Here is a 26,760-nt window from a genome sequence, read left to right on the forward strand (position 1 = left end):
TACCTGTACTTGCATGCGAATTAATAAATGCACACACATTTTAGTGAAAACTCGCAAATAGACGCAGTGCTAAGCACACCTCCATTGATTCCAACATGCCCTGTGGCAGATCATTGCTGCAAGACATAGGTGAAAATCTTATTTTACTTTTTCTTGACAAGATTTCCTCATTTCTAATCAATACACATAAACCTGCTGAACAAATTATTGTAAGCCAGAGTAAAATTTGCTTAAAGTTGACTCACTATTAACGTTTATGTTCTATGCATGAATCAGTTTCTGTTACTAACAATCAATTGTCAACCAATAAAAAGGTTGCTTTCACTGATGTTTAAGATTTTGTTTCATTGTCACCTTGTTTCCTAAACTGTGGCTAAAATATTTACTGAATGTATGGCTGAAATACTGACTGAAAGTGTGGCTGAAATATTGACTGAAAAAGTGTCTGAAACGTTTACTATGTGGCTGAAATACTGACTGTGGCTGAAAAACTGATTGAAAGTGTGGCTGAAATATTGACTGAAAAAGTGTCTGAAATATTGACTGAATGTGTGGCTGAAATATTGACTGAAATGGTAGTTAAATGTAGTGGCTGAAAAATCAGTCATTCAGACATTATCAATAATTGAACCAATACCCAATATTGTGCCTATAACGAGAAAATGGAGACCACCTTTGGCAACTGCTAGTGACCAATGGTCAACGAGTTATCAAATTGTCATTCCAAATCATAACAATTTGAAATTCTTAGTCTAGCCTTAGTCTTAGTCAAGGTCATTTCAGAGTCAATAAGACTTATTACAAGATCTTTGTATCATTTGTATTGTCCAAAATGTAAAAGTAATGTTTCTAAATACTGTAGATTTTGTTACACTTGTCATATGTGAAAACCCAAGCAGACTATACCTAATGTTAATATTCAACTTATTCCTGCATTTGATGAAATATTTAGCAGAATGGTACCCTGTGTCAGTCCCTTACCCAAGACTAAGTCAGGAAACCAATAATTGTGGACCATAATATGTGCATCCACAAGATTTACCGACTGAGGCAAGTCCTTTCAGAAATATTAAAACTATAAAGATAGGAAAAGCTTTGATAGTTTCTTGAGGTTTTTTTCAGTCTGATCAATCATCAAATTTTAAATCAGGAATTCTTGGGCAAGTTATGCTAGATTGAGGCATCCAACAATTTAAATATTCTCCCGATGACCCTGAAAGTCGGAGGGAATTAGAAAAATTTCATCTAACTCTGAAGATTTTAATTAGGCTTTGATACAGAAAACAATTAGGATCACATCCTGTTGGCTGCTGTTAAAGAATTAATTCAAGACTCATTGGGTTTTAGTTTCTAGTTTCTGGTCATGTTGTCCATGGACCATTACTTAATTAAAAAGAACTCGTTCAAAATGACGATTCTAAGATTAATCTTTCTCTGTTTGTAAGTTCAATACAATATGTCAAAGGCTTGTGAAGCAGCAAGAACTACTCTTCACTCTATTCAGTCAAGAATTAAAATAACGTTATCAGAAAATACAAAGGAAAAGAGTTTTCAGCCTCTCTTGCCCAAAATCCTCTTTGTGCTAAATGTTATCATCCTTATACAATTGAAAATAAAGTAAATTCCATAAATTACACCATTAACAATCCTAGAGTCAGAAATGACAATACTGTCATACAAATATGTTAATGGATTTATTTTGGTACAGTCAGACCAGTTAATTATTCAATCAATTTTTAGTTGGATCAGTCACAAACTGAGGATGCCAACAATGGAATATTATCTGACTTGTGACATTGGTTTAACAAATCTCTGGAACTGAGAAATATTGAACAATCTGGACCGGAAACTTTGACATCTACAACAACAAGACCTGTATCAACTAAAACAGCTATTAAGTGAATATGAGCACTTGTCTCCAGATGTTCCATTAGAAATGAACAAAATTTATTATGATGCTGAGATAGTAGATTCTAAACTTGTGAAACTCCTACAGGATAAATTCTCTCAAGCATGAATGTTATATAAAAAAAAGAAACTCAATATTCGTTGGAGAATTATTTCAAAGAGCCAAGTAAAATTGACGAGTTCACCATGTATTCTTGTTCTAAAACCAGATAATATATTCCATATGTTTACTGTTACAGAAAAGTCAGCAGTATCACCATAACAGGTTCATTTCTCTCAGCATTACAAGGTTAGTGTTAGGACTGGTCGGCCTGGTGACAGGATAATGTGACTGGGTGGGACAAGATGCAACATGTCTGCAGCATAATAATAATAATAATAATGAGGACTTTGTATAGCGCCTAATCTTTAGAAGCTCTAAGTGCAACATTATACAACACCTATAACATACAAAAACATATATAATGATATTATTACAGAAAACCACCACCATGAAATTAGAAAACATAAAAACATGCTGTAAATATTTTAAGGTAGGGAACATTGTAAGGTCTTTAAGTTTGTTCCTTAGACACCACTATAAGGTGCCACATTGCAGGCATCATAGCGATATGATTGACAAATTGTTAAAGCTACATTAAAAATCCAAACCCAAAACCAAAACCCTGCCCCCACACAAAGAACGTTTGAAATGGCACAATCATGTGCAGTTTAAGAATGCATGCATATGCTCATTTATATGAAAGTAGATCTTTTAGACAAAATGATTCAATTTTGAGTCCTTTTCCTTCTCTTTTTATTTTTTCTTTAATTTCTAACACTTTAATTTTTTGAGGTGGGGATGGAGTGCGTATTAAAAAGTTTTCAAAAAATCAGGCATTAAAGTTTTAATGAAAATGTTGTCCTTTTCATACTTCACATTTAAAGATAGTGTTACAGTCTATGCTCCTAAAATAAGTAACAGAAAAGAGTGAAGACAAGAAGTTTTGCAAAGTTGAAGAAATAATTTATTTCCCTAGAATACGAAGTGAAAAAAAGAGAAAACAAGAATGGAATTGTGAATTAAATCCCAAAATAATCAAAGAATTAAAAACAAATCCTAGCAATAAAATATCCTGAATAAAACTCAGTTCAAGTCCCAAAGAGATCGAAAATTGAAGGTGATGATGTGTCTGTTATGGCCTGTGAAATGCTGCTGCATCAAATATCTCTCGTTGAATCATATAAATATTATAGAAATAGAAATATTATTCCATGTTTTTGAATTCAGTATAAATTCCAACAAGTGTCTTTATCCAGTATAAATTCCAACAAGTGTCTTTATCCAAGAATTTTGTCAGAGCACTTTTGTATTTCCAGAGAAAATAATCACTTGAATGGTTTGAAGAAAATAAAATTCAGCCCAAAATGGTCACAACATAATATGGCCTAAAGTGCTAGACGTTGAAGCACGACTGGTAAAAGTCATCATAGACACAAGATAATATAGTTCTCTGCTTGACCTCAGGTCATAATTAGCATTTTCTAAAGACAATCATTACCTGATGTAAAATAATCTTCTAGAATGACCAAATGAGCCTTGTTTATTTACAACACTAGCCTACAAAATCCACTTAGGAATGATCAACATGTTTAATAATCCTGATAATAAGCTCATACACATAGAGAATAATGAAGTTATTATTAGTTGTTTACATAAATAAAATTTTTAAAAGTTTTAAAAAGTCAATCAGGTCAAGCAGAAATTAACTCTAATTTGGACATGGTCGAGTCCAGCAAACAATGTTACATTACAATAACATGTAATGAAATTAAAAAAATTAAAACTAACAGAAAAACAATTACAATTAAATATAAATAACAATAGTTGGTGATCATGCAGTCTTGTTGTACAGATAATCACTTATTGGAGTCGCATCTGAAAAGCTCCTGCAATGTTATCAAGCCTTCAAGAGCCGATTCTCATAATCGCATCTGTAGGTGTTTACAATATCATCTTGAGATTCAGCTTAATAAGAAGAAAAAACACAATTTTCATCTGTTTATACTTTTTTGGCCGTAAGTTTTAAATGAGCTGTTCCATTTTCACCAAACTCTCCCATTTTACTAAATTCAGGCAAAACACAGTGTTGTCACAGATATTGCCCCTCATAGTGCTTGGTTCTCTAGGTACAATGTGTACTCTCCCTAATTGGTGTCCATTGGAGAATTTCTCTTGTTAGATTTCAGAAACACTAGAAAAAAAGTGGTATTCAGTTTCATTTATCCCAACCCAGTTCATAACCACTCCAGTGGCCTAGTGGTTAGAGCATCTACCTTGGATGCATGAGGTCATGGGTTCTATTCCTGGCTGAGTCATACCAAAGACTTACAAAAATGGTACTAACCGCTACCTTGCTTGGTGCTCAGCATTAAGAGGTTAGTGTTAGGACTGGTCAGCCTTGTGTCAGGATAATGTGTCTGGGTGGAACATCATGCTACAGGTCTGCAGTATGATGCTCCAGTGCTAGCTATCGCTTTAAACTGCCACACTGCAGACATCATAGCAGTATGAATGAAAAATTGTTAAAGCTACATTAAAAATCCAAATCACACAAACCAACCCAGTTCATATTTTAGATTTTACAAACTTTAATATACATGGTTTCTTAAGCCTTAAAAAAAAACGCTTAAATTTGATTGATTGCCTAGAAAACTCTTAAATTTGATCAGTTGACTTGAAAATGGTTGGAATTCTGAAAAGTAAAACTCCTTGAATTTGCTGTGGCAGAAAAAGGAATCTGCCAGGGATTAAGGTTAGGCTTAAACTGCTGAGAATATATTGATAGAAATAGAAATATCCTGAATGAAAAGAAAATCCAATCCCCCTTCGAAATTACCAGTGCCGCCACCAACAAAACAAGATGGTTGGTCCCTAATAGTTATTCATGCAGATTCATCTCCTTGATCACAAATCTAAAACTAACGAAATCCTCCCATATATGTAACCTTCTACAACTTTACAGGGAATGAAAAGACTATGTATCAATACTTGGAAAACGTGAACAACGGGGATTAATGTGCAAATCACTTAAAGAGTTACTTTCCACATGTTTACGTGACTTAATTTCCAATGGGGAGATAACTGTTGATATTCACAAAACAATTTACATTCTAAACTGCTAAACAGAAATGTAAATAATGATAAATAAAAGATTGGTAATGTGATAAATTGTAATGAACCAATCAAATCAATGCAAAATATCACAACTGACCATGGGTCAAGTACAGCAATAGGGATTGTGATAATAAGATCTTTGTATTTTCTTCTGCATATGGATTTTCAGTTAAGGTTGCCTACTCTTCCTGCTAGACAATATGATTATTGATTCCATTTCTGTTAGATTAATGATTTATGAAGGACAAACATTAACAAATTCTGTAATGAAACTCATTTGTCAAAGTTATTAAATGGGACACAACTCAGTTTATGTTGAGAGCAAGTCAATGAAAACATTAAATTACTTCCCCTAAGAAATCACCTGCTCAGTCAAAATCACCTACAGAATTTAACTGATTTATCATATTGAGGCTAAAGGGAGAAAAATCTTGTATTTTCACAAGGTTAAGCAAAAGAAGTAATTTTCAAAATCATCAGTACAGGTTAGACTGATTGTGTTGTTGACATTTGCAACTGTGTCATCATGTCATTACCAAAATACATTTACAACTGTTGTCGGGGGGGCCCCAAGTGGCCGAGTGGTCTAAAGTGCTCTCCTTTATGGATCAATGCCATCTCACCTCTGTCTGCGTGGGTTCGGGTCTCGGATTCGGCCAATGTGGGTATGTGAGAAAGCTTGCCAGTAGCTTCTTTGAGGGTCGGTGGTTCTTTCCAGTGTTTTCCCTGGTTCTTCCTCCACCATTAATACTGGCCACCATGTATAGCCTATCATGTGCTAAAAATGGCATTAAACCCTACAACAACAACAACTATTGTCATCATGTCATTACCAAAATACATTTACAACTGTGTCATCATGTCATTACCAAAACATATTTACAACTGTTGTCATCATGTCATTACCAAAATACTGCTTATGGCCTGACCATTTCTTGTTAATTACTGCTGGGACTTTTTCAGAAAATATAACAAATTTCAAAAATATTTTTTATTTGCAAACAGCATGTGCAATGAATAAAGGTCGTGTTCAGTCTCCAAATTCAATACATAATCCACTTTTTGCTACTAAATGTATTATTCATAAATGTCACTGACATTTCTTTATCAGTGTATATAGACTCACTCCATCATGTGCAATACTGCATCATTGTCTGTTGGCAAAAAACGTATCGAATTTTTCATAATTGTAAGTCATTCTTTCACACACTCACTTCTGAGTTTTACTGGATAATTACTGAAATCTAACTGATATCATTATTACGCTAATTTTTAGCCATTTTTTCACAAAGTACCATCCCCCATCCACTTGTACTAAACGGACCATATCCACTGCCATTAAATTAAATGCCCTGAAGCTAGGCTATCATCTCTATCTGCACAATTCTTGCACCTATAGAGACCAATACACTGATACTCCATTTATTTTTCTTTCTCTGGGTCATTCATTCAGCTTGGGCAATTCATTCATAATCAAGCAGTCAGTCATTCCACACCCTGCTGAAAGTTCGACCACAGTTTGTGAGGTACAACAATATAAAAGTGGGATTTTGAAGACATCAGATTATAGTATAAATCCCAAATAGTCACACTGACAATCATTTTCACCAACAGCAATTAAGTACATGTATATTTAATTTCAAAGCTGATAACTCTATATCTTTTTCCCAACTTTTTTGGACCCCCCCCACCCCACCCTTTTAAATCCTATGCAAGCTGCTACACATACACATGAAGACTGATAGATAATCCAAACTGTACTTACCCCAAATCACATTAAAAATAGATAATCCAAACTGTACTTACCCTATATCACATTAAAAATAATAGCAGATAATCCAAACTGTACTTACCCTAAATCACATTAAAAATAATAGCATAATTCTTGCTATCTGTAATGAATTGTGCATTACCAACAGTTCTTAATGTCTGCTTCAGGATCTATTTCTGCTGCTCACCCCATAGACCCTAAGTCTTACTGTGTAAAAGTTACAGACCTTCAGCAAAAAGATGCCACCCAATACCAGACCATGCATCAGGAATAAGTGGATTATCTGAGGCATCACATGAAAAGCATGCAGTTTGATTCCCATGCTCATCCCACTGTACAATACACAGTTAATCTGCTATAGATAACGCATCAAAGTACTATCTTTGGATCAGCAAACAAGTGCTTTCTGTATAGGTGGGGATATATATTACACTGATGTTGTTGTTGTTGTGGGGTTTAAGGCCATTTTTCAGCACATGATAGGTTATGCATGGCAGTCTACTTGTTGTTGTTGTTGTTGTAGGGTTTAATGCCATCTTTCAGCACACGATAGGCTATACATGGCAGCCAGTATTAATGGTGGAGGAATAACCCAGGAAAACGCCGGAAAGAACAACCGACCCACAAGAAGCTAGTGGCAAGCTTTCTCACAAACCCATGTTGGCCGAATATGAGACTCGAACCCACACAGACAGAGGTGAGATGGCAGTGATCTGTAATGGAGAGCGCTTTAGACCACTTGGCCACTTGGGGCCCCCATGGCAGCCTGGAGTATTAATGGTGAAGAAAGAACCCAGGAAAACCCCAGGAAGTACCAATGACCCACGAGAAGCTAATGGCAATCTTTCTCACATACCCACTTTGGCCAAATCCTAGACCCGAACCCATGCAGACAGAGGCGAGATGGCAGTGATTCATAATGCAGAGTGCTTTAGACCACTTAGCCAGGTGGGGGCCCCTTATATTACACTGAAGAATCTATGTGGCTATAAGCAAAACCATGTCCTAAAACATAAATGTTGGTCATAGTGACCTTCATTGGTTTTAAGAGTGTAGTAATAACACAAATGCATCTAATTATCAAATTTCATTATTTGAACATAACCAGCAACCAATAACTGAACATTTGCATTTCCTGTTTTGCTTGCTGTTCATGTTAATATTATGAAACTTAAAAACAGAATAAGGTCAATGAGGTTTTACAATAAGGGTCTAATAAGGGTAAAATGCATCCCCTATTCATGATTGTATGTAGGCTAGTATATGTGTAGTATGCTAAAAGCATGTGACAGTGAGCTAAATGCAAAAGACAGCCAAACCTAGGTAGGACAGTATGCATATACTGTAGTATGCTAAAAGTATGTGATGATGAGCTTAATGCAAAAGACAGCCAAACTTAGGTAGGACAGTATGCATATACTGTAGTATGCTAAAAGTATGTGATGATGAGCTTAATGCAAAAGACAGCCAAACTTAGGTAGGACAGTATGCATATACTGTAGTATGCTAAAAGTATGTGATGATGAGCTTAATGCAAAAGACAGCCAAACCTAGGTAGGACAGTATGCATATACTGTAGTATGCTAAAAGTATGTGATGATGAGCTAAATGCAAAAGACAGCCAAACTTAGGTAGGACAGTATGCATATACTGTAGTATGCTAAAAGTGTGTGATGATGAGCTAAATGCAAAAGACAGCCAAACTTAGGTAGGACAGTATGCATATACTGTAGTATGCTAAAAGTATGTGATGATGAGCTAAACACAAAAGAGCCAAACCTAGGTAGGACAGTATGCATATACTGTAGTATGCTAAAAGTATGTGATGATGAGCTTAATGCAAAAGACAGCCAAACTTAGGTAGGACAGTATGCATATACTGTAGTATGCTAAAAGTATGTGATGATGAGCTAAACACAAAAGACAGCCAAACCTAGGTAGGACAGTATGCATATACTGTAGCATGCTAAAAGTATGTGATGATGAGCTAAACACAAAAGACAGCCAAAGCCAAAAAAAGATAAAATTTACATGTAGGACACGATACACTTTTTCGATAGTCATTATGATGCATGTCATTAACATGTTCATGATTCTAGCATGAACAATGCTTAAGAAATGAAAATCAAACCCAAAATGTAGCCCAAGTCACTAAAGTGTAAAATACTGGTCATATTGACCTAGTTCTGCAGGGAGGGAGAAATGCTCACTGAGATGTATCCCTTTGCCAACTTTCATAATTCATGGTAGGACAGCATGCCAAAACTTATGTGGTCATAAGCTGACAGCAAGAGATTTATCTTTTTTGTAAAGGTCTGCTACTGAGATAAAAAAGTATAATCTAGTTTGATGATTCACGCAGGGGCAGTTAAAATATACTTTAAGTCACTGAAGCATGAAATATGGCTCAGAGTGACCTACTTTATGATACACTGTAGCAATCATAAAGATGCATCTTCTCACATTTTCATTGTTAGATATGATGAAATTTATACTGGATGCAAAAAGACTATTTGGTTAAGAGTTTCATGCAAACCTTAACCAATGTCCAATATGAAATGTAGGTCATAGTTATTATTTTTTTGCATTAAGTGTGTGGTACTAACAGGGATGGATAACAATAAGTTGCAAAGAAAACTATCTGGTCACAGTGACCTTCTTTTTGTTGTACTAACATAGGTGTATAAATCATCTAGTCTGATGACTATTATCATGAAAAGTGCTTAAGAAATAAACTTAAAATAATTCTGTTAAATTAGTTGTTGATATGTAGCATGTGTCGCAGTGTCCTACTTTTGCGATGAAGATGGAATATTGATCAAATATATTCCCTCACCCCAATTTTCTATTCTAGGTATACACAGAGGTAAAATGATAAACATGTGGCATGCATTGACATAAATCCTGATACACAGTCTTTGATATGATACATTATCAATACACAAATCAACTAATGGTCTTTTCATCTTTACAATGTCTGACTATGGTAGGGTGGTGCTGCTTTATATGTGTTGCCACACTGGCTGCATTTCCAGTATGCAGATGACAGACTGGACAGGTTTAGACTTATCATCTGTTCATATGCCATTCCCATCCTTAGCAAAATAAAACAATACTCCCAGAAAAAAAAATATCTGTAAGCTGGCAGTAATTTTAATTCAAGCCATTTGACTGCTCAGGTAGCCTAGTGGTTTGAACATCCACCTTGAATGAGGGAGGGTGCAGGTTTGAACCTCAGCTGAGTCATACCAAAGACTTGAGCAAATGGTACTAACAGCAGCATTAATAGGCTAGTGTTAGGACTAGTCAGCCTGTAACTGGGTGGGACATCATGCTAAAAGTCTGTGGCATGATGTTCCAGTGCAAGACGTCGCTATAAACTGACATTATCAAGTACATCCATCTGTAAATTTTATGATACCATGAGCATTCTGCCTTGACAGGTTTCAGTGTAATACGACTACTACTACTACTATTACTGCTACTAATACTAATACTACTGCAACTACTACTACTACTAACTAAGGCAACTGCAATGGCTTGTCATTTTTATATGTCCACACTTTATATTGCATACTCTATAATCACCCTTCTCCCATACTACTTACCACCACCCCCAACAAAATAGTGACCAAGCTGATATAATATAAAATCCATCAGATACAAGATGTGTTCACACTGAAACCTGTCAAGGAAGAACACTCATGGATCCCAAAATTTGCTTTTATGGATGGTTGTCCTTGATACTGTATTGAGTTGAAATATATCAACTTGAAAAAAGTGGGCATATATAAACTGTCCTCTACAATCAGAAGTCCTTTATATGGAGATGTTCAGTGTATAATGATTATTATTATTATTATTATTATTATTATTATTATTATTATTATTATTGATGATGATGATGATTGTTATTACTATTATTGATTATTGTTATTATCATTGATTATTATTGTTATTATTATTATTATTGTTATTGTTATTGTTATTATTATTGTTATTGTTATTATTATTGTTATTATGATTGATTATTATTATTATTATTATTATTGATAATGATGATGATTGTTATTATTATTATTATTATTATTATTATTATTAAAATGTATGTAATGTTGTCCCTACTGTTGCTTTTTTTCTACAAATATGGAGGCTCTCAAAGTAACAGGACAATGCAAAATTAGATACAAAGATTACCTACATGTACTGTCAATGTAATACAAAACTGATGACGTATATGTCCTTACAATGCAATACAATGTACCCTGCTTTTCATGAATATTCATATGTTGTACATCTTGCATTGTATGCCCTTCAAAATAAACTGCACATCGAAAAAAGAGATTGTACAATTTATTTACATGCAAATGATGGTTTGCTATTAATGCCATACAATTATTACATCTTGAATAGTTTTCATTAGCCATGAAATTTATTACACAAGCTAAACACATTTCTTATGCTTAATTAATTTTCAAATTACAGTACTTACTTGTCAGAGAACTGGCTCCCACTGAACTGTGATCTGCTAAATGCAGGGCTCCAAAATAATGTTGCTGTGGTGTTTCCCGGGAATCTGAACCAGTGTCCATTTTTGTTAAAGGATTGACTGGTACATTTTCTGAGCCCCCTCCCACTTAAGGTGTACAAGCACCTCGGAACGTCTTTCCTGTTTTCCAACTGATTCTTCAAAAACTTCCATACATTATTCTGCCACCAGTTACTACGATTCATTGCTAGTGTCATTCAAAACTTTGAAGGGCTTGAAACTTTGATGCCACAGCTCTGTTGGAATGCTTAATGGTTTGATTTTTCAGTTTAATTATACGCAAATAATTAATTTGAATAATTGAGAGCTAAACTAACATCCAAGATTTATACTGGAAAAATTGCCACATCGGCTGATCCTCACTCTCACTTGGATTACACGGTGCTCTCTTTCCTAACTGAAGCACTTTAATTTTTGTTTTAGATAAATTAATTAAATTTAATGTTCTTTCTTTGCATGTATTTGTAGATATCAATAATACCTACAATTCTATAATAATGGACAGCTCAATCATCCCACTTGACTGCACTGAATGACAGGTATCCGCATATATACAGCTTTATGAGTGAAAAAGACTTTGCATTGTATTACCAGTATATAAACCCAAAAAGACGAAACCCCAAAATTATTATGAAAAGTTGTTGACCCCTATGACCTGCAAATAACAAAGCTCTACCACTACTGACTGAATTTTCTTCAATAGTCCATTCCTGAGCTGGCAAATCCACGGGCTTCCTGGAAAAGAAAAATAATACAGATCAAGGTCCTTATGCCATTTGTGACAGTATCACATTACAAACTATTGTCAAAAGGTTTATTTTGACAGATCAGAATACTCTACCTGTACATGTATGGGCCACAGGTAAAGGCCAGGACTGACTGTTTAAATAACCACTTGGGTATATTACAATTTAACCTGATCAGTAAAGCAGTCAAAGGAATAAGACAGGATTTCAGTACTACAGGATAATGAACAATGCTACCAAATGAATATACCTGCAGAGGCTGCAAGTGACTAAGGTCATTAGGGGATGATTGTAAGCAGTCAGAAATGTACTAGTACAGAGAATAAGTTGTTCTTTATAAGTATTCTTTTCCTAGCAAATCAAAGTGATAAAAAAATAAGCATGAATATTACTAATACAGATACAGTAGAACCCGTCTTGAAAGACCACTCATTCTGACAAAAATAACAGGTCATAATATCATATAATCAATAAATCTATGCAATGAGGATAAGGTCTCTCAAGACAGGTGGTCTCATAACAGGTCATAATATTATATAATCAATAAATCTATGCAATGAGGATAAGGTCTCTCAAGACAGGTGGTCTCACATAACAGGTCATAATATTATATAATCAATAAATCTATGCAATGAGGATAAGGTCTCTCAAGACAGGTGGTCTCATAACAGGTCATAATATCATATAATCAATAAATCTATGCAATGAAGATAAGGTCTCTCAAGACAGGTGGTCTCATAACAGGTCATAATATCATATAATCAATAAATATATGCAATGAGAATAAGGTCTCTCAAGACAGGTGGTCTCACACAATAGTGGTCTTTCAAGACAGTTTTAAATGTACTGAAAGAAACATTTCTGTTCATGCTACTAACATGAGTTTTCTTCTTGATGTTCAGTGAATTCTTTCAACTGCAATATATAGTGCAACTTATATTAGTTAACATTTCCAAAAAAAGGAGTAGAGTAAAACCTGTCTTGAGTGACCACCTGTCTTGAGAGACCAATATCTTTTGGCAGAAAGGGTGGTCTTCCAAGACAGGTTCTAAATGTACTGTGAATAGGACATTATATGTTTAAAAATCTTCTATGTATTGTAGGAACTAGTTGGAAATGGCTGACTCAGATTTTTTACCAATGCGTCTCAATGACATGGACCCAGGTCAAGTATCCTGCATGAGTTGCTCTGCAGAAACCATTATTTTCTTATCAGACTTGCCATGACTATGAAATATGACCTCTAAACAAAATTAATATAATATAGGATACATATATTGTGCAAAAACATTTTTCTCCTTGCCATAATGATGTTTTAAGGCAGACTGGCAAAAACAACATCTTCCAAAAATGACTCACTGTGAAATAGATCAATACCTTAAAAAGAATTGACTGTGAATTTACTCATTTTTCGTTGGGGACCAATTTTCATGAGATTCAGTACATTTTCCATTTTTGTTGGGTATCAAGTTTTGTGGCTTTCTGCAATTGCTAAAAACCTGAGATTTAAAGATACAATTAACAATTATCCATCCTTCCCAAATCCATGAATTTAGGTAACAGTGAATAAGTTATTTTCGTTTAATTGTTTAATAATTTGCAAATCATGAACTCTGATACATGTACTCACAAAAAGGAATGAACTGGCTGCGGGACTGTATGTAGGATCATTACAGCATGCATGCATGCCAAACAGGTGCTTGGCACCAAGTCATGATTTTCTGCAAACATGCATCGAACATTTTAAATTCATATCAGACTTGTTAGAATTTCAAGGATATTATAACTCAGATCATTATTTTTTAGTATTGGTTTGTTTGGCTTGGCATATTACATCAGAACCCAAGCCTAATGGAAATGGGGGCATGGGGCAGTGCAATTGACAAATATACTCTGTATTGCCAGAATTAATTAACTGACATGCTTATTACCAAATTTTAGATTGAAAGAAAAGAAATCCAAAGATGAATCAGTGTTAACAGTAAGGGACTGCATGTAGACAATCAATCTTTTCCAATCATCACAACCATGCCATATATCTGTTTTGCAAAGCACTGTGCACAATACACCAGCTTCTAAACTGCCCCCATTCTCCCAAACCTGATAAGCAGTATGGCCTTGCTGCAACCTGCATTTACATATTCCAGAATTCAATCACTAAACCTGCCATGTAGCAATGTTTTTGTTGTTGTTGTTGTTCTAGGGTTTAATGCCATTTTTCAGCACAAGATAGGCTATACATGGCGGCCAGTATAACTGGTGGAGGAAGAACCCTGGAAAACCCAGAGAAGAACCACCGACCCACGAGAAGCTACTAGCAGGCTTTCCCACGTACCCACGAATGTTTTTGTTATTGTGCAATGAAAACATTATCCATTGCATGATTATTTGTTATTGTGTAATCAAAACATGTTGCCATATACACTCACTTATCAAATGAATCCAACTATAAACAACAGAGACCTGGATCTACATCATATAATGCCCTGGAAGATCAGAGTCTATGCTGCTTGCCATCATATAATGCCCTGGAAGATCATAGTCTATGTTGCTTGCCATCATATAATGCCCTGGCAGATCAGAGTCTATATTGCTTGCCATCATATAATGCATTGGCAGATCAGAGTCTATGTTGCTTGACATCATATAATGGCCTGGCAGATCAGAATCTATGTTGCTTGCCATCATATAATGCCCTGGCAGACCAGAGTCTATGTTGCTTGCCATCATATAATGCCCTGGCAGATTAGAGTCTATGTTGCTTGCCATCAAATAATGCCCTGGCAGATCAGAGTCTATGCCGCTTGCCATCATATAATGCCCTGGCAGATCAGAGTCTATGTTGCTTGCCATCATATAATGCCCTGGCAGATCATAGTCTATGTTGCTTGCCATCATATAATGCCCTGGCAGATCAGAATCTATGTTGCTTGCCATCATATAATGGCCTGACAGACCAGAGTCTATGTTGCTTGCCATCATATAATGCCCTGGCAGACCAGAGTCTATGTTGCTTGCCATCATATAATGCCCTGGCAGACGAGAGTCTATGTTGCTTGCCATCATATAATGCCCTGGCAGATCATAGTCTATGTTGCTTGCCATCATATAATGCCCTGGCAGATCAGAGTCTACGTTGCTTGCCATCATATAATGCCCTGGCAGACCAGAGTCTATGTTGCTTGCCATCATATAATGCCCTGGCAGACCAGAGCCTATGTTGCTTGCCATCATATAATGCCCTGGCATATTAGAGTCTATGCCGCTTGCCATCATATAATGCCCTGGCAGATTGGAGACTATGTTGTTTGTTCTGTTAATAAACTGCATTACGCAATGTCAAGTCTGAGTCTTTGTCACTGGAGTCTACTGATATCCATGTGTGTATGGTAATAGACCATGACCTTTGAAGGTTACTGAATTAATTTGCATCTCAAGGTGTTTTGAGTTACATAAAAAAAGCTGTTGTAATATATAGTATCTTTCAAAAATACACTCAACCTACTATTTATAAGCAGGTAGTAAATAATAACCATAACAAGAAGATGCTCTAATTAATGTTCTTGTGCATGTGTGATTTCGATATTTAATGTAGCTTTAACAATTTTTCAATAACTACAATGTCTGCAGTGTGAAAGTTTATAGTGATGTCTAGCACTGGGACATCAAGCTGCAGACAAGTAGCATCATGTCCAAACCATTCACATTATCTTGATACCAGGTCGACCAGTTCCGAAACCTCTGAATGCTTAGCGATAAGAGAGGCAGCTGCTAGGACCATTTTTATCAGTCTTTGGTATGACATGGTCAGGGTTCAAACCCAAATTAACATTCATTATTCAGTAAAGTCATTAAAAGAATCCAGCTAACAAAAATAAATTTATTTTTCAGAAGAACCCTTTTCATGCCATTTTTATTTTTCTTTATAATTTTATTAACTTTTCAATAATCAATCATTTAATGTACAAGCCATTAACTATAATAATAAATGTGAAAGACAATAATGAATACCTGGCAAAAAGATTCAAACATGCTTTTACCCAGATATTAGATGACAGAGGATCAGAAATGAGTGTGTATTAGATATTTAATTTAATTAAGAAGTTAAACATTTATTATACATCATGTTTATATAACTGATTCTTTTAAATCCTGCCTTTTCAAAGAAAGTGAGAAATACAATGCACTTCCATCATTTTCTCCATGCATCCAGATCTTCATTGATAAACATGTACATCACCAGTAAAAGCTGTGTCATGTACCATATTTTACATCATGTCTTATAGGTCAAGGTCAAGGGCAAAGCTCAATCTGATGTTTTCCATACTTTTCATTCTATTCCAACTTTCTGAGATGAAAGAATGAAACTCAGCATAGGCATAAGCCATCTCTAGATGGTGTCACATTCAATAGTGTAGGTCAAATCATCAAGGTCAAGGTCACAATTCAATATTTTATATTTCCATCACTCTATACCTGAGATTATGAGATGAAACTTGCTACATTTGTACATGATGACTAGGTGGTATGTTGCATAACACACTGAGGTCAAGGTCATGGTTCAATATTTAATGTTTTTCATCAAACTTTTCCTTTTGCTCTACAACTTTAAGCCATTTGAGAGATGGGATAAAACTTAGTAAAGAGTATTTATACATATATGGTGTCCAAATGTCAAGGCCAATGCTCAATATTTTAATTTTTCCATCACACTTTTCCTTCCACTCAAAACTTTAAAAAACTGAGATCAGGGGAATCAAATTGAATATACGTACACATCATCAATTGTATTCTGTATTGTGTACAACATTGCATTCTGTATTGTATACAACACTGTATTCTGTATTGTGTACAACACTGTATTCTGTGTTGTGTACAACATTGTATTCTCTGTTGTGTACAACATTGTATTATTCTGTATTGTGTACAACATTGTATTCTGTGTTGTGTACAGCATTGTATTCTGTATTGTGTACAACATTGTATTCTGTGTTGTGTACAACATTGTATTCTGTGTTGTGTACAACATTGTATTCTGTGTTGTGTACAACATTGTATTCTGTATTGTGTACAACATCGGAGGTTCTGTTCTCAAGACCAGTATCACAGCGCTAAATTTTGTTTTCATCACACTTTAATTTCAACTAGGTAATTTTTAATCCATCTGACATTATGGCATGAGACTGGGCATACATGTATATCATGTATATTTAATTTGCATTATTCATTAGAGTTTCATTTTAATTCATTATGTGCAACGGAAAACTGTATTTTGCACTTGACCTTGTCCAAAGTCAAGTTCACTGTTTTCCTGGCAAGAGACAATGATGTTTTTTATTTTGATAAACAAGTAACACATAGCTAATATTTGTATAGGAGTGTGGGTTTAATATTAGGATCATTATCAATAGAAATGTACATATTTATTAGGGTGTGGGTCATGGTTAATGGAATTACCACATAAAAATACCTAGCCTACCTGATGTTTACCATATCCTTATTATAATTTAGTAACATTTTATCTTGTTGATAAACTCAGAATCTAGAATGGAAGATTCCATTAAGTCATAGTATTTCCAGAAAACAATAATTGTGAGCTAGGTCAAGTAGAGAGCTTCATAATCTTGTTTCCCTGAGAAATTACTCATGCCTGCAATAACATCTGAAGCAGAGATCAGTCTTTTTGTTGTGTTCAGTATCTGATTTGTGCTAGAATTATTTATTAAAATATGTATTCACTGAAATTACACAGTGCTCAATAATATTCTTGGACAGAAACAATTCACTAGAATTATAATGAATTCAGACAAGAACATATTGGATTATATTACTGGATTATATTATTGTGATTTATTAAAAGACTGTTGCCACTACAGGCACATCAACACCTTCAGTGCTGCATTATATTTTAAATGCCACTGGAATTTAATTAGAACTTTATTCATTAGACCTGGTGATATAACTTTTTGGACTATTTGTGATTCGGTTTGCAATAATTTGAGTTCATTTTAAATTTTCAGCTTGTATTCCAAATATAATTAATTACATTTTTGAATTTTACAAAACTTGGTGGATTTTGCTCTTTCTATTACTTAGTTTAAGACCACAGATTTGTAATAATATCATCACTAGAAGGTGTGTCAAATACCACAAGGTGGTGCTGTCTTTAAGGCAGGCATGTGCAACTTCCTCAGAGCAATGGCATAATAGCAAGGTTTAAATATACCCATATTACATATTATAACTGGATAAAACCAGGTCATGGGCTGTAGACTTCACATGCACGCTTTAAGATCAAGTTCACTTCTCAATATTTTAGGTTTTCATTATTTTTATTCTCTTTATAATTCTTGAGCTTTTTAAGATTACTCGATAATGCTTGGTATAAATATATATGTCACCGTTATCAGAATGTTGTGCACCAAAATGGGAGGCGTTTACTTCCTGGTAGCAGGTGTCTTTGGAGAGCTCAATGCTTGCTGGTTAATATGGGGAATCTGGGTATAACTGGGGACAGGATTATTTGTAAGCAAATGGCTGATGAAAAGTAAAAATAAATCACTCTCACTCCATCCCCATCCTGAAGTTTGGTACAATAGTATGTTGTCAATGGGAAATATGTTGCACTGCACATTCAAGGTCTTATCCTCAAGGTCAAGGTCAATTTTTTAAGGTTTCTTTTTTTAATATCATAAATCTTGATTGAGGCACTGGGATGAATCATGATATGATTTTCAGTTTGTTGGCAGATCAAGAATCATAGTTGCAGTCTCCTCTTCAAGATCCAAGTCGCTTATCCCTTTTTTCTTTTCTGTACTTTTCCTCTACTGCTTCTTAAGATATTCAACTGGTAACTTTAGATGTCTGCCCCATAACTCAATGTTAAAGGTCATATTCAGATCCCTTGACTGTGAACTTTTATAGCATCACCATGGTAGAGAGAAAAATAAATTCAATTAGTTAGCTTCTTTAATGTTTTTTTTTCTTTCAAATTTTATATATTCTGGGCAGTTTCTTTAATTTATACACTTAACATATTTTTGATTGGCCTATTAGAGAATTCCAGTTTTACTCACTTTTGTGGCCATATTTTTGTATGAATCTGAGTCTCCTAGACATCTGGGGAGCTTGGAAATTTCCATAGTCATGTGGGATGATGTCTTTTTCCGTTTTTGTATACATCTTGCACTCCTGAGATTCCATTTATCATACTGCCAACATTTTACATTACTCAATGACTTGGTTGAGTACTACTGCTACACATAGAGGTGTCAGTCGGACAGCATGATAAACGCTTCTTTTGAAATGGTACCATGTATCACAGACCTATAATATACCTAGAGATTCTCTCTGTTCTAACATTATGGAGTCCCTCCTTTGTAGAAAATAATCAACTGATTCAACTGCATGATTGCATCCACTTAAAACTAATATTTTCATAAATGTCAGTGGTAAAATTTGCCTCAAAACTTGTAATATCCAAGACCTACATAATTTGTTCATGGACTTTCACAATATCATGGGTTCGTATCATCTGCATATATTGTAACAATTAAATTCAAATTAAGATAAGAATAAAAACAGGTGGTACTTAAATGCTTTAAAAAAGGACTTGACTTCTTTTGAGCAGCCTATGCTTCAATACTGAATTTGATCTGTCGGATACACCTATTCCTACTAATATTAATTTCTTTTAAACTGGCAAATTTTGTTTTGAAAAATTTCTCAATCATTGGAACATGATTTATCAGTATATTGAGAAACTTTCATCATAATGGGATAAAATATTCATAAGGTATGACACGTTTAAACTGTTAATGTGGTAGAGTCAATTCAGTGGCTTTTCCGGCTCATTAGACCAAATCCAGCCTGACCTAATTTGGCAATAATTCACATACAATTTCTGGTCTGCATTCAAATGAAATATCTGTTATCCAGTACTAGATAATTATTGTCACCTGTGGCCTGAAAGGTCAATTATCAGAAACCAGTTTTATCTAGTACTATAGAGCACTCTCAGGATGCCAATATGATCAGTGATTACTGTAATTATTGGACTGTCCCAGCCAAGATAGCCCACATACCCATTCATATAGCAATTTATTCATACAGCAATTTATATTAAAAAAAATAAAGTACTTAATATAGCAAAAACATCCATGAAAAGTTATATCAATCTTTAGTATAATGAAAAAATTTAAAACAAATTGTTTGTGAAATTTCTGAAGCTATGGCAATTTCAAGATTTGTCACACAGTGGCAGTTTTGTTATACATGTATTTATTACATGTTAAATTTATTACATGGTGGATTTATTACATGGTGGCAATCAAAAATGTGTCTCAGTTGCTCTGATGAGCCAGCTAGTGAGATGCACATATAAACTACAACTGCAGTGGTCAGTTCAAGGCTGGTCAGTCGCAATGGTCAGAAGGCTCGAACAATATTAGATGAAATCTGTTAAAAATGATGAGTGGGTTGCGAGTCAGCAATTCCCCAATAATATAGTTTTTGAGGTAGAGTACATCTTAAACACTGATTGGGAACATGACAGCTCCAAGAATGAATCCCAGGACCAAACTGGTGCAAAGTAAGCATACTATCACTACACTATCCAGGCCCTTGCTGGGTTATATACAGCATTATAAAGCTGTACATATTCCATATTCCTCCCTGGGTGGCTGAGTGGTCTAGGCCACACTATTTAACAGGTCACTCACATTACCTCTGTTCACATGAGTTAAGTCTAAGCTTGACCACAGTGAGAAAGCTTGCCAGTTTCTTGGGGGGGGGGGGGTCAGTGGTTCACTCTGGTGCCTTTCCATATTTTTTATCTACTAAATAAACTGGTCTCCATGTGTAGCCTGTCATGTGCTGAAAAATGGTGTTAAATTCCACAAAAACAAAATACCATGTTTTCAACTTGTACAAAACTGGAACAACTTTTAAGTCTAAGAAAGTGATGTCCAAAATACAGTACTCCATAATTATAAGTTATAATACTCCACATGGGGTCTATAGAGTATACCACCTTATAGGGATCTATAGTGTATACCACCTTATAAAGAGGCTGTCTTATAATGAAGTACATGATACATACAACTTTACAACCACTTAAAGAAATGGGCTCCATGACCATACCTACCAAGTTATAACAAAAATGGTGCTATAATGAATGGCCTTATAACAGGAACAGTGTAATAATGAAGGGCCTTATAACAAGAACTGTGTTATAATGAAGGGTCTAATAACATAAATGGTAATATAATGAAAAGCCATATATTGAGAGAATGCTGTATAAGCTTAGTGTTGCATAAGTCTATTGTTATAATCATGAGCCTAATATTGAGAGAATGCTGTACAGGTCTACTCCCACATCCCTATTCATATTTATGGGGCATGTACCCCTAGACCAGGGGTGGGCAAACTACGGCCCATGGGCTGCAATGCGCCCGCCAAGGGTTTTCATGCAGCCTAGGAACAAGACATCATTCGCACTGACTCTGTTTATGTTACTCTGTTTATCAAATAAATGTGCTTCTTCTGAAGTTTAAGTTTTCAAATACTAACAACATATTAACTGAAAATTAATTAGATGTTATTTAGAAAAACCTTTTGTTTTTGCTATTTCAAATATTAATTATTTTACTTAATGAACTATGCAGCCCGTGACAAGGTGTAAATTTGTGTATGCAGCACTTGCACTGGAAAGTTTGCCCACCTCTGCCCTAGACCTTAAACAGGAGAAATACTGTACTAAGGCAACACTTTACTAAGGCAATACTGAACTAAGGCAATACTGAATTAAGGCAATACTGTACTAAGGCAATACTGAACTAAGGCAATACTGTACTAAGGCCAGCTTATACAAATTTGTTTTTTCCTTTTCCCAGCCCATATGTTTAAGACATGCATGGGTAGGTAATGGTATGTGCTTTTTCAGCTTTTCATGATTTTTAACAATTTTAATAAATTCAGCATTGACAATTATACATCCAAAGTTCCTCAGAAACAACCAAAATAGTCAATGCAGAGGGCAGACTAGAATGTTTAGGAATGGCCTAAGACAAACAAATTTTAACAACACTGCAATACATTATAAAATTTTGTATGAATGAATGGGTCACATCGGTTAAAATTAAACTGTTCAAATATACCATGTATTTAACATTAGATATACAGAAAGAAAATTCAAATTTACCATTTACTGATATAAAAACTATTATGTAAAATTTCTTTTATACCATTTTTTTCTCATTTCAGGGTTTTGTCTTGCCTTTTTGCTGTATATGAATGTGAGACAATGTGATGCTGACCTAGTCAGTGGTTATGGTGTCTATTTAGTCTTAAAGTTATTATGCAAGTCCACAAAATAAAAAAGTGAGACACTGTTCCATCAAACCTTAAAGTATATGACAATGTTGTCATGTTGACATATTTACTCAAAAAAATATTAATTTTTGTTCATAAATGTAATGCTAATATGGTTTAACCAAAGCTATTCAATCCTGGTTCTTGACCCTCTGCACCTTAAAAGTCATCTAAATTATTGGTCACCATGGAGTTTTACAATGGTGGCATGACACTAAACTAGCTCAAGAAAAGAGGAAACAAGGCAGTATAAATATTTTTCAACATATGCAGTTTTTATTGTGACATCACACTGCATGGCATTCAATCAGGTGTGTACATTATTGTATCGTTAATTTGACCTCATCCAAACAGGCCCATGTACTTTAACATTGATTTTGCCGTATTTCTCGGGCCATATCAATAATGACCTTCCATAAGGAATGTGAATGAAGGAGGATCCAGATAAAGTGAATAACTGCTGTCTAAAGTTATGTGTTAAGAAATTCTAACAAATGACACCCCTTATTCATGAACACCTAAATGACCTGTATGAAATGTACTATAGTTTCATAAGTGTAAAAGTTTTAGATGACAAATCTCTGAACTCGCTATAGTATTTCTGTACTTATCCTCCATAGTATATTTGTCACAGACACAAATAAAAGATTCAGTTCAGTTACCTGTGTTTGGTATCCCAATTTTTAGACACAAACGTCTCTACTACACTGAGAAATATGATAAACACAAAGCTATATAATGGTATACTGTATAACACTATTCAACGGCTACTGTCAATGAATGTGTATGACTTCTGCTGAGAAACCTTAAAAACATGACCCAAATACATTCACTGCTTATCCAGCTTTTTTGGATCACATCAATCTAAGGAAAAAGACACCACTAGACCCCCTCACAATCCACATACAATGTTTTCAATGAGCTAACAATTACAGGAATTTATGCTCCCTATTTTCCTGTTATGTAATTAGAACCTGACAAATAATCTTATGTATTTTTATTCTGTATTCCTTCATTATCAGGTGCCCCTTTTATAAGTCAGAAGTAATATTTTGATTACGGTGATATGTCCATATAATACAAAACAAGAGCCCAATGATAGAACTGATGCTCCACTGGCTCAAAAATAAATCACAAGAATCTGTCCTTTTATTCTTTTTATTTTCTAAGTATTGAAACAATATCTGATATTTATTTTAGAAATTTGAATATTGAAAATCCCCCCTCCATATTTTCTTACATGTCAAAGTTTACAATTTCACAAGAAACCAAGGTACCTGTAAGTACAGTACAAAATTCTTTGTAAAGGCCATTGACCTTGACCTTGAAATCATGATAACTGAACTTGTCTTAGGCATTAATGTCAAGGTATACCCATATCCTAAGTTTGGTCAAATCAATGATCTGCACTTGTCTAAAGGGGGCCCTGAGTAGCCGAGTGGTCTAAAGCGCTCTCCATTACGGATCACTGCCATCTCACCTGTCTGTGTGGGTTCGAGTCTCGAATTCAGCCAATATGGGTATGTGAAAAAGCTTGCCAGTATCTTCTTGTGGGTCGGTGGTTCTTTCCAGGGTTTTCCCAGGTTCTTCCTCCACCATTAATACTGGCCGTCATGTATAGCCTGTTGTGTGCTGAAAAATGGCGTTAAACCCTACAACAACAAAATTGAGTCCATCTGTAAACACCATATACCTCAATTTGTTGTTGCTTAATGCAGTGGCAGATCAGGGTCCATTTTATTTGTTCTACTCATTTCTCCTAACTGATGGGCCAAGGTCTGTGAGTGCATTATGTGATGGCAGATCTGGGTATGTGCAGTTTGCAGTTGGACTTGGTTATAAGTGAGTATGTACAAGTGCATTGTATCAGTTTTACTATAACACGGTCCTGATTGAGCTTAAAAAAATTGTACGTTTCTGTGACACTGCATACATTTGATGGAGATATCCTCATCATTGTTAGACACACTTTCATTTCTGTGACACTGCATACATTTGATGGAGATATCCTCATCATTGTTAGACACACTTTCATTTCTGTGACACTGCATACATTTGATGGAGATATCCTCATCATTGTTAGACACATTTTCATTTTTGTGACACTGCATACATTTGATGGAGACATCCTCATCATTGTTGGACAAACTTTCATTTCTGTGACATTGCATACATTTGATGGAGATATCCTCATCATTGTTAGACACACTTTCATTTCTGTGACACTGCATACATTTGATGGAGTTATCCTCTTCATTGTTAGACACATTTTCATTTTTGTGACATTGCATACATTTGATGGAGATATCCTCATCATTGTGAGACACTTACTTTCATTTCTGTGACATTGCATACATTTGATGGAGATATCCTCATCATTGTTAGACACTTTCATTTCTGTGACATTGCATACATTTGATTGAGATATCCTCATCATTGTGAGACACTCTTACTTTAATTTCTGTGACACTGCATACATTTGATGGAGATATCCTCATCATTGTGAGACACACTCACTTTCATTTCTGTGACATTGCATACATTTGATTGAGATATCCTCATCATTGTGAGATACACTTACTTTCGTGTTTGTGACATTGCATACATTTGATGGAGATATCCTCATCATTATGAGACACACTTTCATTTCTGTGACACTGCATACATTTGATGGAGATATCCTCATCATTGTGAGACAGACTTTCATTTCTGTGACACTGCATACATTTGATGGAGATATCCTCATCATTGTGAGACACATTCACTTTCATTTCTGTGAAATTGCATACATTTGATTGAGATATCCTCATCATTGTGAGATACACTTACTTTCATGTTTGTGACATTGCATACATTTGATGGAGATATCCTCATCATTGTTAGACACACTTTCATTTCTGTGACATTGCATACATTTGATGGAGATATCCTCATCATTGTGAGACGCACTTACTTTCATTTCTGTGACATTGCATACATTTGATTCAGATATCCTCATCCTTGTGAGATACATTTACTTTCATTTCTGTGACATTGGATACATTTGATGGAGATATCCTCATCATTGTGAAACACTTACTTTCATTTCTGTGACATTGCATACATTTGATGGAGATATCCTCATCATTGTTAGACACTTTCATTTCTGTGACATTGCATACATTTGATTGAGATATCCTCATCATTGTGAGACACTCTTACTTTAATTTCTGTGACACTGCATACATTTGATGGAGATATCCTCATCATTGTGAGACACACTCACTTTCATTTCTGTGACATTGCATACATTTGATTGAGATATCCTCATCATTGTGAGATACACTTACTTTCATGTTTGTGACATTGCATACATTTGATGGAGATATCCTCATCATTATGAGACACACTTTCATTTCTGTGACACTGCATACATTTGATGGAGATATCCTCATCATTGTGAGACAGACTTTCATTTCTGTGACACTGCATACATTTGATGGAGATATCCTCATCATTGTGAGACACATTCACTTTCATTTCTGTGACATTGCATACATTTGATTGAGATATCCTCATCATTGTGAGATACACTTACTTTCATGTTTGTGACATTGCATACATTTGATGGAGATATCCTCATCATTATGAGACACACTTACTTTCATTTCTGTGACATTGCGTACATTTGATGGAGATATCCTCATCATTGTTAGACACACTTTCATTTCTGTGACATTGCATACATTTGATTGAGATATCCTCATCATTGTGAGACACTCTTACTTTAATTTTTGTGACACTGCATACATTTGATGGAGATATCCTCATCATTGTGAGACGCACTTACTTTCATTTCTGTGACATTGCATACATTTGATTCAGATATCCTCATCCTTGTGAGATACATTTACTTTCATTTCTATGACATTGGATACATTTGATGGAGATATCCTCATCATTGTGAAACACTTACTTTCATTTCTGTGACATTGCATACATTTGATTGAGATATCCTCATCATTGTGAGACACTCTTACTTTAATTTCTGTGACACTGCATACATTTGATGGAGATATCCTCATCATTGTTAGACACACTTTCATTTCTGTGACACTGCATACATTTGATGGAGATATCCTCATCATTGTTAGACACATTTTCATTTTTGTGACACTGCATACATTTGATGGAGACGTCCTCATCATTGTTGGACAAACTTTCATTTCTGTGACATTGCATACATTTGATGGAGATATCCTCATCATTGTTAGACACA

At 34.9% G+C, this 26,760-nt stretch overlaps 1 protein-coding gene across 2 annotated transcripts in view; it reads right to left on the bottom strand.

Annotated features, from left to right (window-relative positions):
* Nucleotides 1-26,760, bottom strand: part of LOC149784133 (glutaminase liver isoform, mitochondrial-like) — a 53,361-nt gene that overhangs the window by 13,277 nt on the left and 13,324 nt on the right. For both annotated transcript variants that reach the window (XM_089933212.1, XM_089933210.1), the window contains exon 2: nt 11,329-12,120. In XM_089933212.1, the coding sequence (XP_089789338.1) occupies nt 11,329-11,582 (254 nt within the window). In that variant the 5' untranslated portion in view covers nt 11,583-12,120. The remainder of the gene's footprint in view (nt 1-11,328; nt 12,121-26,760) is intronic.

The sequence above is a fragment of the Sinohyriopsis cumingii genome, chromosome 14 (assembly GCF_028554795.1).
Source record: "Sinohyriopsis cumingii isolate HCF-2022 chromosome 14, ASM2855479v2, whole genome shotgun sequence".
Classification (NCBI taxonomy): Eukaryota; Metazoa; Mollusca; class Bivalvia; order Unionida; family Unionidae; genus Sinohyriopsis; species Sinohyriopsis cumingii.